This window comes from Haliotis rufescens, unplaced genomic scaffold, assembly GCF_023055435.1.
Source record: "Haliotis rufescens isolate VD_foot unplaced genomic scaffold, xgHalRufe1.0.p SCAF_6, whole genome shotgun sequence".
In the NCBI taxonomy this organism is placed as follows: Eukaryota; Metazoa; Mollusca; class Gastropoda; order Lepetellida; family Haliotidae; genus Haliotis; species Haliotis rufescens.
In genome coordinates this window covers 44,440,881-44,454,934 of record NW_025964334.1, presented here as the reverse complement: position 1 = coordinate 44,454,934, position 14,054 = coordinate 44,440,881, and the positions used below count along the sequence as shown (strand labels likewise).

The window sequence follows — 14,054 nt, the reverse complement described above, 5'->3', positions numbered from 1 at the left end:
GTCCAATCAAAATCGCACAACGAAATCAAAATCAGGTTCGTAAACTGTCATGCAGATCGCCAACTCGTTGTCAACAAATATTTTCTAAATCTTTTAATCTAGGAGCTCACGTGATTTGATGCACTTTGTGATGTAAGACTCATTTTATCACAATATAGATCTTGATTATCGATCAGATCGTCTTGACTGGGCGCTGCCATTTTGTTTGAAGCAAATGCAAGTGATACTAGTGGTGGAATCTGATTGGTCCATAGGAGAGGCATGGAAGGGACATAGCACGTAATAGCCACAGGTGGCGCTATGATCAAACCCAGGAATTCCAGCCTTGTTCGGCAAGGGTGGAAACTGGACTTTTAAAGTCAGTTAACTCTCTTGCCTCGGGAAGATGTACTTCTTAATGCATTTACTGCTGTATGACAGAAAGATGAAGCTGTGAGGGGTCTAGCTTCAGAAGAAGTTGTCCCATCCAGTGGTGTAGCAATACCCTCACACAGCTGCAACGTGACCCAGAAGTGGTGACGTCACATAAGAGCTTATTACTGCTTTGTCAGTCAACACGGTCTGATGTGTTTGCAGTTTTCTGCATCCTTTGCGTCTTATTTACACTTTGTTTCAAATTGATATTAATTTTTTATATTATTATATTTGTGTCTTTTTAGTCTTATCCATAAATATTTTGTGTTAATTTCCCGCTCGTTTGTGGCCTTTTGTTTACGGTTATGGGAGTATTGTTGTTCCATTCCACCATTTTCCATTTGCCACATGGACATGCTCTCGTGTCTTGTGTTGAGAATTTATTTCTTTTGCATTGGCAATCATTCTACTTTATTACACATCTCGTGTACATTTTAAGTGTTCTTTTACAATTGTTTTGCTTAAATTTTCTCTTATAAGCCAAGGAGTTTTTGAGTTACAAATTATCTTCCGTGTCTTCAGTTTGTGAATATGAAATTGCTTAAATTATTTGCACAGACACCTGTTAGATTGCACAGACACCTGATTCTGCAGCCCCTTGTCTCCAAAGGACTTCTCCCTATACTTGAAGGCTGCACAGAAACGATGTATGCAACGTGCTCGCTGTCACCCTATGTTGTCTGACCTCGCTGCATTCCTGTTTACCACAACTAGCACTGCTCCGCCAGTTGCTACAGTCGAGTCAGAGTATAGTTCAACTTCATCTTCTATCCTCATCTGCCACCTTGGCGCCTTGTAGACAGAGATAGCTCTTCTGTCCGTATAATTGAACGTGATTAGCAGTCAGAACTCTGACGGAGCCTTTGTCCCAAACTTTGAACCTCCCTCTCCGGACTTGGAAACACATCTTGGAATGAACCAAGTCGCCGATTGGATGGCAGACAGGTTGACTTCCATAGTGCCTTCCCTGGGACCTGTGCCCTCCCGTTGGAGTGCTACGTGCCCACACGTTTTTACCAGTAATGTGCTCTGATGTAAATTTCACCTTTTCCGGGTCACGTGGTAGCTGTGTGAGGGTATTGCTACACCACTGGTTAGAACAACTTCTTCTGCATCTAGACCTCTCATAGCTCCGTCTTTCTATCAAAACACAGCAATAAATACATTAAGGAGTGATGCAGGATAAGTATACAAATGTAAAAAATATTTAGATTTTACTAATTTTTTTCAGGTGCAGTTAAGAAGTGTGTACCATCACAGTCATAGCCAAATTTTGTTCCCACTGAATAAAATCATAAAGGTTCCATGTCATATTGATATGTGCCTGGCAACCATCAGCTGTGACGTTTGTGTTTCAGGAGGAGGATTACAGTGGGGCTATACAACTATGTCTGGAGTGTCAGAAGGCAGCCAGTACATTCAGGCACTACCGTTGTATCAGGTAAACTGAAGAACACTGTTATAGAAAATCAGTCCATACATTCAGGCACTACCGCTAACCATCAGTCATGAATCATTGAAAATCCCAGCATCAGAGCTCCCTTTGTGTCAAAACTATTGACAGTAACATTCATGTTCTTGGTCATCCAGGCTGTTTGCATATGTAGACTATCGTGACTGTTGTTGTTGTTGTTGTTTACTGTAAATCTGGAAGGTTTTGCAAGCAGGAAAGTGCTGTAAAAACTGTGAGTTACACACACTCGCAATAGTTTTAAGACACAGTTATATTTGTAGATCAACAAAAACCGTAAGGAGGCATATTTCTTCCATTTGCTTCCACACATTGTCAACCAGCCAGCTGCATCATTAAATCAATAATGTTGTTTCCGTAATTGCACTTTGTCACTCAGTGTCAATAGTTCACTGACCTGCCACATCACATCAATGAGCAGTCCAGACATACGCCAGCCAGTCTCTTCTGTTAGATGAACATGCTACTCCAACCTAACCTGTCAACTACAACAACACATGCATGTATGGTTAAAAACCACTGACTGACACTGAGTAACCCTTTCGTCATAACGCTTCCTATTTATGAAAAATTACTTGGGCAGAAGCAGCTTTGATCTTTGGGAATCTCATCAACATGCTGTATGCCAAAATTTCCAGCTGTAGTTAAGGCTAGTGTTAGACACTCGCAATAATTTCTTGGCGCAAATCTGTCCAGATTTACAGTATTTGACTATAACAATTGCATGTTTAAACTGTTTGCAGTGAGTTGAGTTCCAAACTCCAGGACACACTGGAGATGATTGAGGAACAGCTGGATGTGGCGCTGTCTAAGACTTGCTCCAGCTTTGATGTCACCCACTATGAGAAGGTGCAGATGGCATACAGACTGCTGGGCAAGACACAGGTACACACACCACTTTCCATTGTGGGATTTGTGCTTATGAATGTTTTGTAATAGAAACTACTAAATATTTAGAATCCAAAACATCCTGAAATCTTTTTCCCCAAATGATTTTCATTGGCCTTGTATAATAACAGTTGTGACTTGATGCAGGTTAACCCTCTCACATTACGTTGATGTTTAAATGGCTTAGTTGTGTTGTGCTTTGTAGTATACTGCAGAATACTAGAACTGAGTGTCATGTATTGTCACTACCATTAGATTTGGATTAAGTGAACTTTGTAATGAACATTTAAGCAAACTTGTACTAATAAGTAGTTAACAAAGATCGAACCATTCTTTAGAGGTCTGTCTTAAAATAATGTCAACATTTTACATGAAGTTACCTATGCTGAATTGTAGTAGTGATTTGAGCAGTCCCAAGAAGAGGTGATGTACAGTTAAGTGTGTGAGCTACATTTGACAAGTGGCAACAATTTGATGATTGACATTCCCAAAATAAACTGGCATGGCTAATAAAATACTGCGTTGTCTCTTCTGTACTTTGCTGGACAAGAGCCATTTGAATCTCCCAAGCTTAAAATATGGACATGAAGAGATAATTATAACCGACAAACCTCTGAATGAAGATGTTTTTTATGTATATCTGAGTAAGGGTATCTTATTCCAGACTGCCATGGACCAGCTACACATGCACTTCGCCAGTGCTATCCACAACACAGCATTCACTGTGGTGCTGGGATATGTGGAGTTGTGCTCAGGCACCGGCACCACCAACTTCCAGAAGAGGCAGTACTCAGACCTGTGCAAGGTGAGACTCTTACACCTAGGTCAGTCGTAGAACTATGAGGCATGTAGACCATAACATACAGGCTGTGACTGGTAGGAGGCATGTAGACAATAACATACAGGCTGTGACTGGTATGAGGCATGTAGACAATAACATACAGGCTGTGACTGGTAGGAGGCATGTGGACAATAACATATAGGCTATGACTGGTAGGAGGCATGTAGACAATAACATACAGGCTGTGACTGGTAGGAGGCATGTGGACAATAACATACAGGCTATGACTGGTAGGAGACATTTAGACAATAACATACAGGCTGTGACTGGTAGGAGGCATGTGGACAATAACATACAGGCTGTGACTGGTAGGAGGCATGTGGACAATAACATACAGGCTGTGACTGGTAGGAGGCATTTAGACAATAACATACAGGCTGTGACTGGTAGGAGGCATGTGGAATATAACATACAGGCTGTGACTGGTAGGAGGCATTTAGACAATAACATACAGGCTGTGACTGGTAAGAGGCATGTAGACAATAACATACAGGCTATGACTGGTAGGAGGCATGTACACAATAACATACAGGCTGTGACTGGTAGGAGGCGTGTGGACAATAACATACAGGCTGTGACTGGTAGGAGGCATGTAGACAATAACATACAGGCTGTGACTGGTAGGAGGTGTAAGGACAGAAACATACAGGCTATGACTGGTAGGAGGAATGTAGACAATAACATACAGGCTTTGACTAGTAGGAGGCATTTAGACAATAACATACAGGCTATGACTGGTAGGAGGCATGTAGACAATAACATACAGGCTATGACTGGTAAGAGGCATGTAGACAATAACATACAGGCTGTGACTGGTATGAGGCATGTAGACAATAACATACAGGCTGTGACTGGTAGGAGGCATGTGGACAATAACATATAGGCTATGACTGGTAGGAGGCATGTAGACAATAACATACAGGCTGTGACTGGTAGGAGGCATGTGGACAATAACATACAGGCTATGACTGGTAGGAGACATTTAGACAATAACATACAGGCTGTGACTGGTAGGAGGCATGTGGACAATAACATACAGGCTGTGACTGGTAGGAGGCATGTGGACAATAACATACAGGCTGTGACTGGTAGGAGGCATTTAGACAATAACATACAGGCTGTGACTGGTAGGAGGCATGTGGAATATAACATACAGGCTGTGACTGGTAGGAGGCATTTAGACAATAACATACAGGCTGTGACTGGTAAGAGGCATGTAGACAATAACATACAGGCTATGACTGGTAGGAGGCATGTACACAATAACATACAGGCTGTGACTGGTAGGAGGCGTGTGGACAATAACATACAGGCTGTGACTGGTAGGAGGCATGTAGACAATAACATACAGGCTGTGACTGGTAGGAGGTGTAAGGACAGAAACATACAGGCTATGACTGGTAGGAGGAATGTAGACAATAACATACAGGCTTTGACTAGTAGGAGGCATTTAGACAATAACATACAGGCTATGACTGGTAGGAGGCATGTAGACAATAACATACAGGCTATGACTGGTAAGAGGCATGTAGACAATAACATACAGGCTGTGACTGGTAGGAGGCATGTAGACAATAACATACAGGCTGTGACTGGTAGGAAGCATGTAGACAATAACATACAGGCTGTGACTGGTAGGAGGCATGTGGACAATAACATACAGGCTTTGACTAGTAGGAGGCATTTAGACAATAACATACAGGCTATGACTGGTAGGAGGCATTTAGACAATAACATACAGGCTGTGACTGGTAGGAGGCATGTAGACAATAACATACAGGCTATGACTGGTAGGAGGCATGTAGACAATAACATACAGGCTGTGACTGGTAGGAGGCATGTGGACAATAACATACAGGCTGTGACTGGTAGGAGGCATTTAGACAATAACATACAGGCTGTGACTGGTAGGAGGCATGTAGACAATAACATACAGGCTATGACTGGTAGGAGGCATGTAGACAATAACATACAGGCTGTGACTGGTAGGAGGCATGTGGACAATAACATATAGGCTATGACTGGTAGGAGGCATTTAGACAATAACATACAGGCTGTGACTGGTAGGAGGCATGTGGAATATAACATACAGGCTGTGACTGGTAGGAGGCATTTAGACAATAACATACAGGCTGTGACTGGTAGGAGGCATGTACACAATAACATACAGGCTATGACTGGTAGGAGGCATGTACACAATAACATACAGGCTGTGACTGGTAGGAGGCATGTAGACAATAACATACTGGCTGTGACTGGTAGGAGGTGTGTGGACAATAACATATAGGCTGTGACTGGTAGGAGGCATGTGGACAATAACATACAGGCTATGACTAGTAGGAGGCATATAGATAATAACATACAGGCTGTGACTGGTAGGAGGCATGTGGACAATAACATACAGGCTATGACTGGTAGGAGGCATGTGGACAATAACATACAGGCTATGACTGGTAGGAGGCATGTAGACAATAACATACAGGCTATGACTGGTAGGAGGCATGTAGACAATAACATACAGGCTATGACTGGTAGGAGGAATGTAGACAATAACATACAGGCTATGACTAGTAGGAGGCATGTAGACAATAACATACAGGCTAAGACTGGTAGGAGGCATGTGGACAATAACATACAGGCTAAGACTGGTAGGAGGCATGTAGACAATAACATACAGGCTGTGACTGGTAGGAGGCATGTAGACAATAACATACAGGCTGTGACTGGTAAGAGGCATGTAGACAATAACATAAAGGCTGTGACTGGTAAGAGGCATTTAGACAATAACATACAGGCTATGACTAGTAGGAGGCATGTGGACAATAACATACAGGCTGTGACTGGTAGGAGGCATATGGACAATAACATACAGGCTGTGACTGGTAGGAGGCATTTAGACAATAACATACAGGCTATTAATGGTAGAAGGTGTGTGGACAATAACATACAGGCTATGACTGGTAGGAGGAATGAAGACAATAAAATACAGGCTATGACTAGTGAGTGAGTGAGTGAGTGAGTGAGGTTTTACGCCGCTTTTAGCAATATTCCAGCAATATCACGGCGGGGCTATGACTAGTAGGAGGCATGTAGACAGTAACATACAGGCTATGACTGGTAGGAGGCATGTAGACAATAACATACAGGCTGTGACTGGTAGGAGGTGTGTGGACAATAACATACAGGCTGTGACTGGTAGGAGGCATGTGGAAATAACATACAGGCTGTGACTGGTAGGAGGCATGTGGACAATAACATACAGGCTGTGACTGGTAGGAGGCATGTAGACAATAACATACAGGCTGTGACTGGTAGGAGGCATGTAGACAATAACATACAGGCTGTGACTGGTAGGAGGCATGTGGACAATAACATTCAGGCTATGACTGGTAGGAGGCATGTAAACAATAACATACAGGCTGTGACTGGTAGGAGGCATGTAGACAATAACATATAGGCTATGACTGGTATGAGGCATGTAGACCATAAGATACAGGCTATGACTGGTAGGAGGCATTTAGACAATAACATACTGGCTATGGCTGGTAGAACGGAGATGATGAAATTGTCATTTTGAGCTTTGATGAAAACTGAATAAAGGTTGTATATAAATCACCAACATCAGAATTCGTGGATTGTTATGATCCCATTATAGCTATTAAAAGCATCTTTGGGGCTTCTGCGATCAGAAGCCACCATGAGGACAGCATAATATCCAACACAAGCATCAGCAGTACCCACTGAGGATGTACCAAGCAATTACAGTCAGTCTTTCTCATTCCCACTTGCTTGATGCTGGTCAGTGCTTCAGCATCAGATCTGAAATCATTATGTATTGTGTTGCAGCACATAACAACAGAGACTTTCACACCATGTCTTGTGGACCTTTGCAAGGCATTGTGGGGAGTGATGAAGAGCTACTACAAAACCATGCAGTGGCATGAGAGCCATGACCAAGACATGGCTACTGAACACACCGGTAACTTGCCTGTAATAACTGTACGTATGCATGCAGCATAAGACAGGTATTATAGGTGCTACTGACTCCATCATCCACATATATCTACCACCATCACCCACCTGTACCTGACACCATCACCCACCTGTACCTGACACCATCACCCACCTGTACATGACACCATCACCCACCTGTACCTGACACCATCACCCACATGTCCCTGACACTGTCACCCACATGACACCATCACCCACCTGTACCTGACACCATCACCCACCTGTACCTGACACCATCACCCACATGTACCTGACACCATCACCCACCTGTACATGACACCATCACCCACCTGTACCTGACACCATCACCCACATGTCCCTGACACTGTCACCCACATGACACCATCACCCACCTGTACCTGACACCATCACCCACCTGTACCTGACACCATCACCCACATGTACCTGACACCATCACCCACATGACACCATCACCCATCTGTACCTGACACCATCACCCACCATTACCTGACACCATCACCAACATGTCCCTGACACCATCACCCACCTGTACCTGACACTGTCACCCACATGACACCATCACCCACATGTCCCTGACACTGTCACCCACATGACACCATCACCCACATGCACCTGACACCATCACCCACATGTACCTGACACCATCACCCACATGTACCTGACACCATCACCCACTTGTATCTGACACTGTCACCCACATGACACCATCACCAACCTGTACCTGACACCATCACCCACCATTACCTGACACCATCACCCACATGTCCCTGACACCATCACCCACCTGTACCTGACACCATCACCAACCTGTACATGACACTATCACCCACCTGTACATGACACCATCACCAACCTGTACATGACACCATCACCCACCTGTACCTGACACCATCACCCACCATTACCTGGCACCATCACCCACATGTCCCTGACACCATCACCCACCTGTACCTGACACTGTCACCCACATGACACCATCACCCACATGTCCCTGACACTGTCACCCACATGACACCATCACCCACATGCACCTGACACCATCACCCACATGTACCTGACACCGTCACCCACATGTACCTGACACCATCAACCACATGTACCTGACACCATCACCCAATTGTATCTGACACTGTCACCCACATGACACCATCACCAACCTGTACCTGACACCATCACCCACGTGTACCTGACACCATCACCAACCTGTACCTGACACCATCACCCACCTGTGCCTGACACCATCACCAACCTGTACCTGACACTGTCATCCACATGACACCATCATCCACATGTACCTGACACCATCAACCACATATACCTGACACCATCACCAACATGTACCTGACACCATCACCCACATGTACTTGACACCATCACCAACCTGTACCTGACACCATCACCCACATGAACCTGACACTGTCACCCACATGACACCATCATCCACATGTACCTGACACCATCACCCACATGTACCTGACACCATCACCAACCTGTACCTGACACCATCACCCCCATATACCTGACACCATCACCCACATGTACCTGACACTGTCACCCACATGAAACCATCATCCACATGTACCTGACACCATCACCCACATGTACCTGACACCATCACCCACATGTACCTGACACCATCACCCACCTGTACCTGACACCATCACCAACCTGTACCTGACACTGTCACCCACATGAAACCATCATCCACATGTACCTGACACCATCACCCACATGTACCTGACACCATCACCCACCTGTGCCTGACACCATCACCAACCTGTACCTGACACTGTCACCCACATGACACCATCATCCACATGTACCTGACACCATCACCCACCTGTACCTGACACCATCACCCACATGTACCTGACACCATCACCCACCTGTACCTGACACCATCACCAACCTGTACCTGACACTGTCACCCACATGACACCATCATCCACATGTACCTGACACCATCACCCACATGTACCTGACACCATCACCCACTTGTACCTGACACCATCACCAACCTGTACCTGACACTGTCACCAACATGACACCATCACCCACATGTACCTGACACCATCACCCACATGTACCTGACACTGTCACCCACATGTACCTGACACCATCACCCACCTGTACCTGACACTGTCACCCACATGACACCATCATCCACCTGTACCTGCCACCATCACCCACTTGTTCCTGACACCATCACCCACCTGTACCTGACACCATCACCAACATATACCCGACACTGTCACCCACATGGGTAGCAATGTCAGATACATATATTCGTGAGAGCGTCTTTACTGGTGTCATATGTTGTTCAGGTGAGACTGGTGGCAGCAGTGTGGAAGCTACATTCAACCGGCGCTATGTGATGCAGAAGTTGGAGTACGGCCGAGGCCGTGTCTGGCAAGATGTCCAACAGAAGGTGAAGACTTTCATCCTTGGTACTGACCTCTCTGTCTTCAAGCTCGAGGAGTTCATCAAAGTCCTTGACATCATCAATAGGTATGTACTTGGCAGAACCGGTATGTGATACAAATGTGAACATTTTTGGAATGAGACTCATCCACACAATGGTAGTTGTAATGGGGCATTGCAGTGAATCAGTGAAGACAACATGGAACCTCAGGTGTTCAACTGTTTCAGCCATAGTCATCACAATGTAGAATTAAGTGGTGATGGAAATATAAAAAATATGTTTGCCACTTACATACTGCTCACTGAGGAGATTATAGTTCTTAAGCAAATGTTATTGTTGTCCTGAGTTTCTAAGTTAGGTGTCAGATTATAACACGGGAAACATTGATTTAGACACCAGCCTTGTCATAACAGATGGTTAATTATAAGTCATGCAAGTGAATAAGTAATGTTTATATTTTGAGCAGTGTCAAGAAGCTAACAGTGTCAAAATGAAGAACTTGGATGTTATAGTGATGTCACTAAAACGTTTGTAACCACATGTTGCACACTCATTTCCAACTTCAGTTTATGGCCGTTAATTCTACAGTTAGCGTAGCTATACATTAGACACAGTGTGTTTCTCTCCTAATATGCATCCTTTGTGTAAATTCTTATGAAGTCACTCACCTTGAACCACATGGATAATACTGTTAGATGACTAAAGTAGCTGATGTAATCAACAAGGACTCTGTCTTGTCTCAGGATGATAGAGATTGGGGAAGAGTTTTGTGACAGCAAGTCTGAGGGTCTGCAAGATTCCCTCAAACAGCAGAGTCTCAACTACTTCAGAAATCATCATAGGTAAGTATTGTGATAATTCTTGTGAATACCCTACCTCTGTTACATCATAGCCATAAATTCCTGTTTATGCTGAGAACCACACTACAAATTTCAATAAATTTTCAACAGACTTTCTCTTCACTGCCAACATATCTAATAGTTGTGAGGGAAACCCTATCCCTCGTCAGAGACGCCACTGCCCATGCACAAGGCAGGAACCACCACATTTCTTTTCTGTGTGTCCAGATGACAACAAGGAATATTTGTTGTTGCATACATCTGTACACGTGATTGCTGTTCCATACTTACAAGCCACACTAGATCATCTCAAGCTTCACTAAAGACAAGCAGTGAGTGGTCCTACAAACAGAGAACAGGGGTATAAGAAGGCAGAAGGCTCTCGTAAGTAATTAGTTAGAGAACTTGTTGTGGGATAAGGACTTCATCCCAAAAACAGACGACAGAAACTTTCTAAGGCATGGCTGAATGACCCTGATTATAAAAAGAACAGGAGAGCGTCAGCAAAATATTCATCTGCTTCCTGTAAAAAAGTTATTAAGTCTGTTGTGACACCTAAAGATAATCACGTGGGTGACAAGCGAGTGTCGAGTGGGGTCGCCTTCTGAAGAGAAGAGATCTCGTCACTCATCCCACTCTCCCAATATAGTTAAGGAACTGATGTACCTTTCAGGTTTTAATGTAACCAGTCACATACATCCGGAAGTGGCTGGTAAAGTGGATAATCTAGGCTTGGAAGAAGCCACTCTATGCCACGTTTCCCCTTCTAGCCACTATGATAGATGAACTGACAACAAAACTCGTTCAAATCAGGATTGAATTCCCAAGCGTGCGCCATCTCATACCATCACACAGTCTAGTTATACGGGCGGTGAAAGCGAAGTGGATGTTACGTCACAATCATACAGTTACAGAACACATGATTCCTGCTCCGCTAGCCATAGATCAGATGACCGGGATTATTCTACCCCCAGCTCAGCCTGAGCAGGGGGTGCGGTTCTATCGCTAACACTGGTTCTTCATGCAATGGGGACTCTACTACGGGGGATAATTACAAACCAAATAATTATTCCATTAAAGATATCATTGCAGAACTTAAACAAATGCCAGCCTTAAAACCAGATGACAAAGACAAAACGGCTGCCAAACCCTTGTTAGAACGTGCTGGGTATGAAGAACCTGTCAGCAAAACTGAAGAATTTCATGCCCTGAGGGCCGTTATATATTGATGACGTCATCAAGAAAACCGAAGCATCATTGAATGCTTCATCAGTGCATAATATTAGACTTGGTATGCCTGCTATTAATAAAAGTGCTTACAATACACACGATGCTCCTTTCGCACAACAGCCTAGTATTGATTAAGATTTCTGTAAACTTGTTAAGAAACCTAACACCAGGATGCACGTTGACATCGCCAAAATCAGGGACTTTGACAACATCAATAAACAGATGATTAATATCAGTTCATCTATTAACTGGATTGCAGCTGGAATTCGCCATGTTATTCCTCCGAACAATCAGAGCGAAGGTCTTCCCTTAGACACCCCCATGGAGATGACACTACAGCAGACCGGGTTTATTCACAGCTCACTGGATCGTATGCTGAAGATGCAGGAAGATCTTCAATCAGCACAAGTTTGGATGTCAGCACAGTTCCTGCTCATGCAAAGAAATCCTCTGCTACAACAAGTTCATCATTTGATTCCAGAGCCGCTAAGAAGATCCATGCTATCACAGGCTATAACAGCTCGACAGATATTCAACGGCAGGCTGAAGTCAGTGAAGGAAGCCATTGCATCATCATCTAGTCAGAAGTTTCAAGAATCCACGATCTTATTGACATCCAAGATCCAGAAACGGCCTGCAGATATCCAGCATCAACAACAGAATCCTAAATCTCGTCATGTGAACTCTGGTCGGGATTCTTTTCGAGCCTCTGCATGGAAGGGCCCATTTCTGGTGTCCCCCGCCGTGATATTGCTGGAATATTGCTAAAAGCAGCGTAAAACCTCACTCACTCACTCTACATGGAAGGACAGATCGTTTAACACCAAGAATAGGAACTCCAAAGATGATCATCCCACTTTACAAAGAGGAAGAGGTAGAGGCAGAGGAGGCTTCCAAGGGGGATACCGCCGGAAATGACTCAACCAGAGATCTACAGATTCCTTCAGAACCTACCGACATTGCCTGCCCAGTGGACAATGTTTTAGAACTTCAGATTGATTGATTGATTGATTGTTGTTTAACGCTGCACTCAGCAATATTCCAGCTATATGACGGCGGTCTGTAAATAATCGAATCTGGACCAGACAATCCAGTGATTGACATCATGAGCATCGACCCACGCAATTGGGATCGATGATATGTACCAACCAAGTCAGCGAGCCTGACCACCCGATCCCGTTAGTCGCCTTTTACAACAAGCACAGTCGCCTTTTACGGCAAGTATGGGTTGCTGAAGAACTATTCTACCCCGGAATCTTCACTATACAACCACATTGAATGGCGTCGAACTAGCCTGTCTCACAGACATCGACCCAAGACTACCGAAGTTCAGCACTCCCCCTATTCCGCGACCAGTCGTTGATTGTCTTATGCAGTACTCTGACAACTGGGAAGCCATCACAGACGACTCATAAAACGCCAAGACTAGTCATCCATCCTACTGGACCCCAATTCCATCCATCAGGACGAAAGTTAATTGCAGCAGATGTGGCCATACGCAAATTACTTGCAAAGAGAGCTATCAGCACCTTAAAAGAGTCAGACACCACTCACGGATTCTTCTACCCAGTATTCATGGTACCAAAGAAGAATTCTTCAGAGATGCGATTAATCATAGATCTAAAAGTCCTAAACAAAGATTATCTGGTAAAGCCTCCCAAGTTTCAGATGGAATCTATCAAGAAGTTGAAGAATGCCTTAAGACAAGCGGATTGGATGATAAGCATAGACCTCCAAGACGTCTATCTTCACGTCCCCATCCATCCAATCCATTGTCGTTATCTGCACTTTGCAGTCAGCGATCAGAGATACCAGCTCAGGGTACTTCCACTCGGCATATCCATCGCCCCATGGTTATTCACCAGGATCACCAATCCCATCATCGGATTCGCCCATCTAAAGCTCATAAGGCTACATGGATATATAGACGACTTCCTATCGGCCGATCGGACA

At 44.3% G+C, this 14,054-nt stretch overlaps 2 protein-coding genes across 5 annotated transcripts in view; both read left to right on the top strand.

The window, feature by feature from the left end:
• The window catches only part of LOC124120077 (syndetin-like), a 66,947-nt gene that overhangs the window by 20,568 nt on the left and 32,325 nt on the right, over nucleotides 1-14,054 (top strand). Inside the window, exons 8-13 of the mRNA XM_046482815.2 lie at nucleotides 1,773-1,855; nucleotides 2,629-2,770; nucleotides 3,438-3,578; nucleotides 7,461-7,593; nucleotides 9,935-10,118; nucleotides 10,776-10,874. Of these exons, the coding sequence (XP_046338771.1) occupies nucleotides 1,773-1,855; nucleotides 2,629-2,770; nucleotides 3,438-3,578; nucleotides 7,461-7,593; nucleotides 9,935-10,118; nucleotides 10,776-10,874 (782 nt within the window). The remainder of the gene's footprint in view (nucleotides 1-1,772; nucleotides 1,856-2,628; nucleotides 2,771-3,437; nucleotides 3,579-7,460; nucleotides 7,594-9,934; nucleotides 10,119-10,775; nucleotides 10,875-14,054) is intronic.
• LOC124120078 lies at nucleotides 3,586-7,454 on the top strand. 4 transcript variants are annotated; one of them, XR_007218804.1, is made up of 2 exons: nucleotides 3,586-4,982; nucleotides 5,256-5,273. XR_007218804.1 is itself a non-coding variant. In XM_048386649.1 (2 exons), exon 2 carries the CDS (start codon nucleotides 4,501-4,503, stop codon nucleotides 5,626-5,628), a length of 1,128 nt encoding a protein of 375 aa, XP_048242606.1. In that variant the 5' UTR covers nucleotides 3,586-4,241; nucleotides 4,476-4,500; the 3' UTR covers nucleotides 5,629-7,454. The 4 variants fall into 4 exon arrangements, 3 of the variants coding, with proteins under 3 accessions (XP_048242606.1, XP_048242608.1, XP_048242607.1); XM_048386649.1 differs by having other exon boundaries at nucleotides 3,586-4,241; nucleotides 4,476-7,454; XM_048386651.1 differs by having other exon boundaries at nucleotides 5,100-7,454.

Bases quoted from the DNA above. Each gene is read 5' to 3' on its own strand.
- LOC124120078 (XM_048386649.1), top strand. From the start codon at position 4,501: ATGACTGGTAGGAGGCATGTAGACAATAACATACAGGCTGTGACTGGT.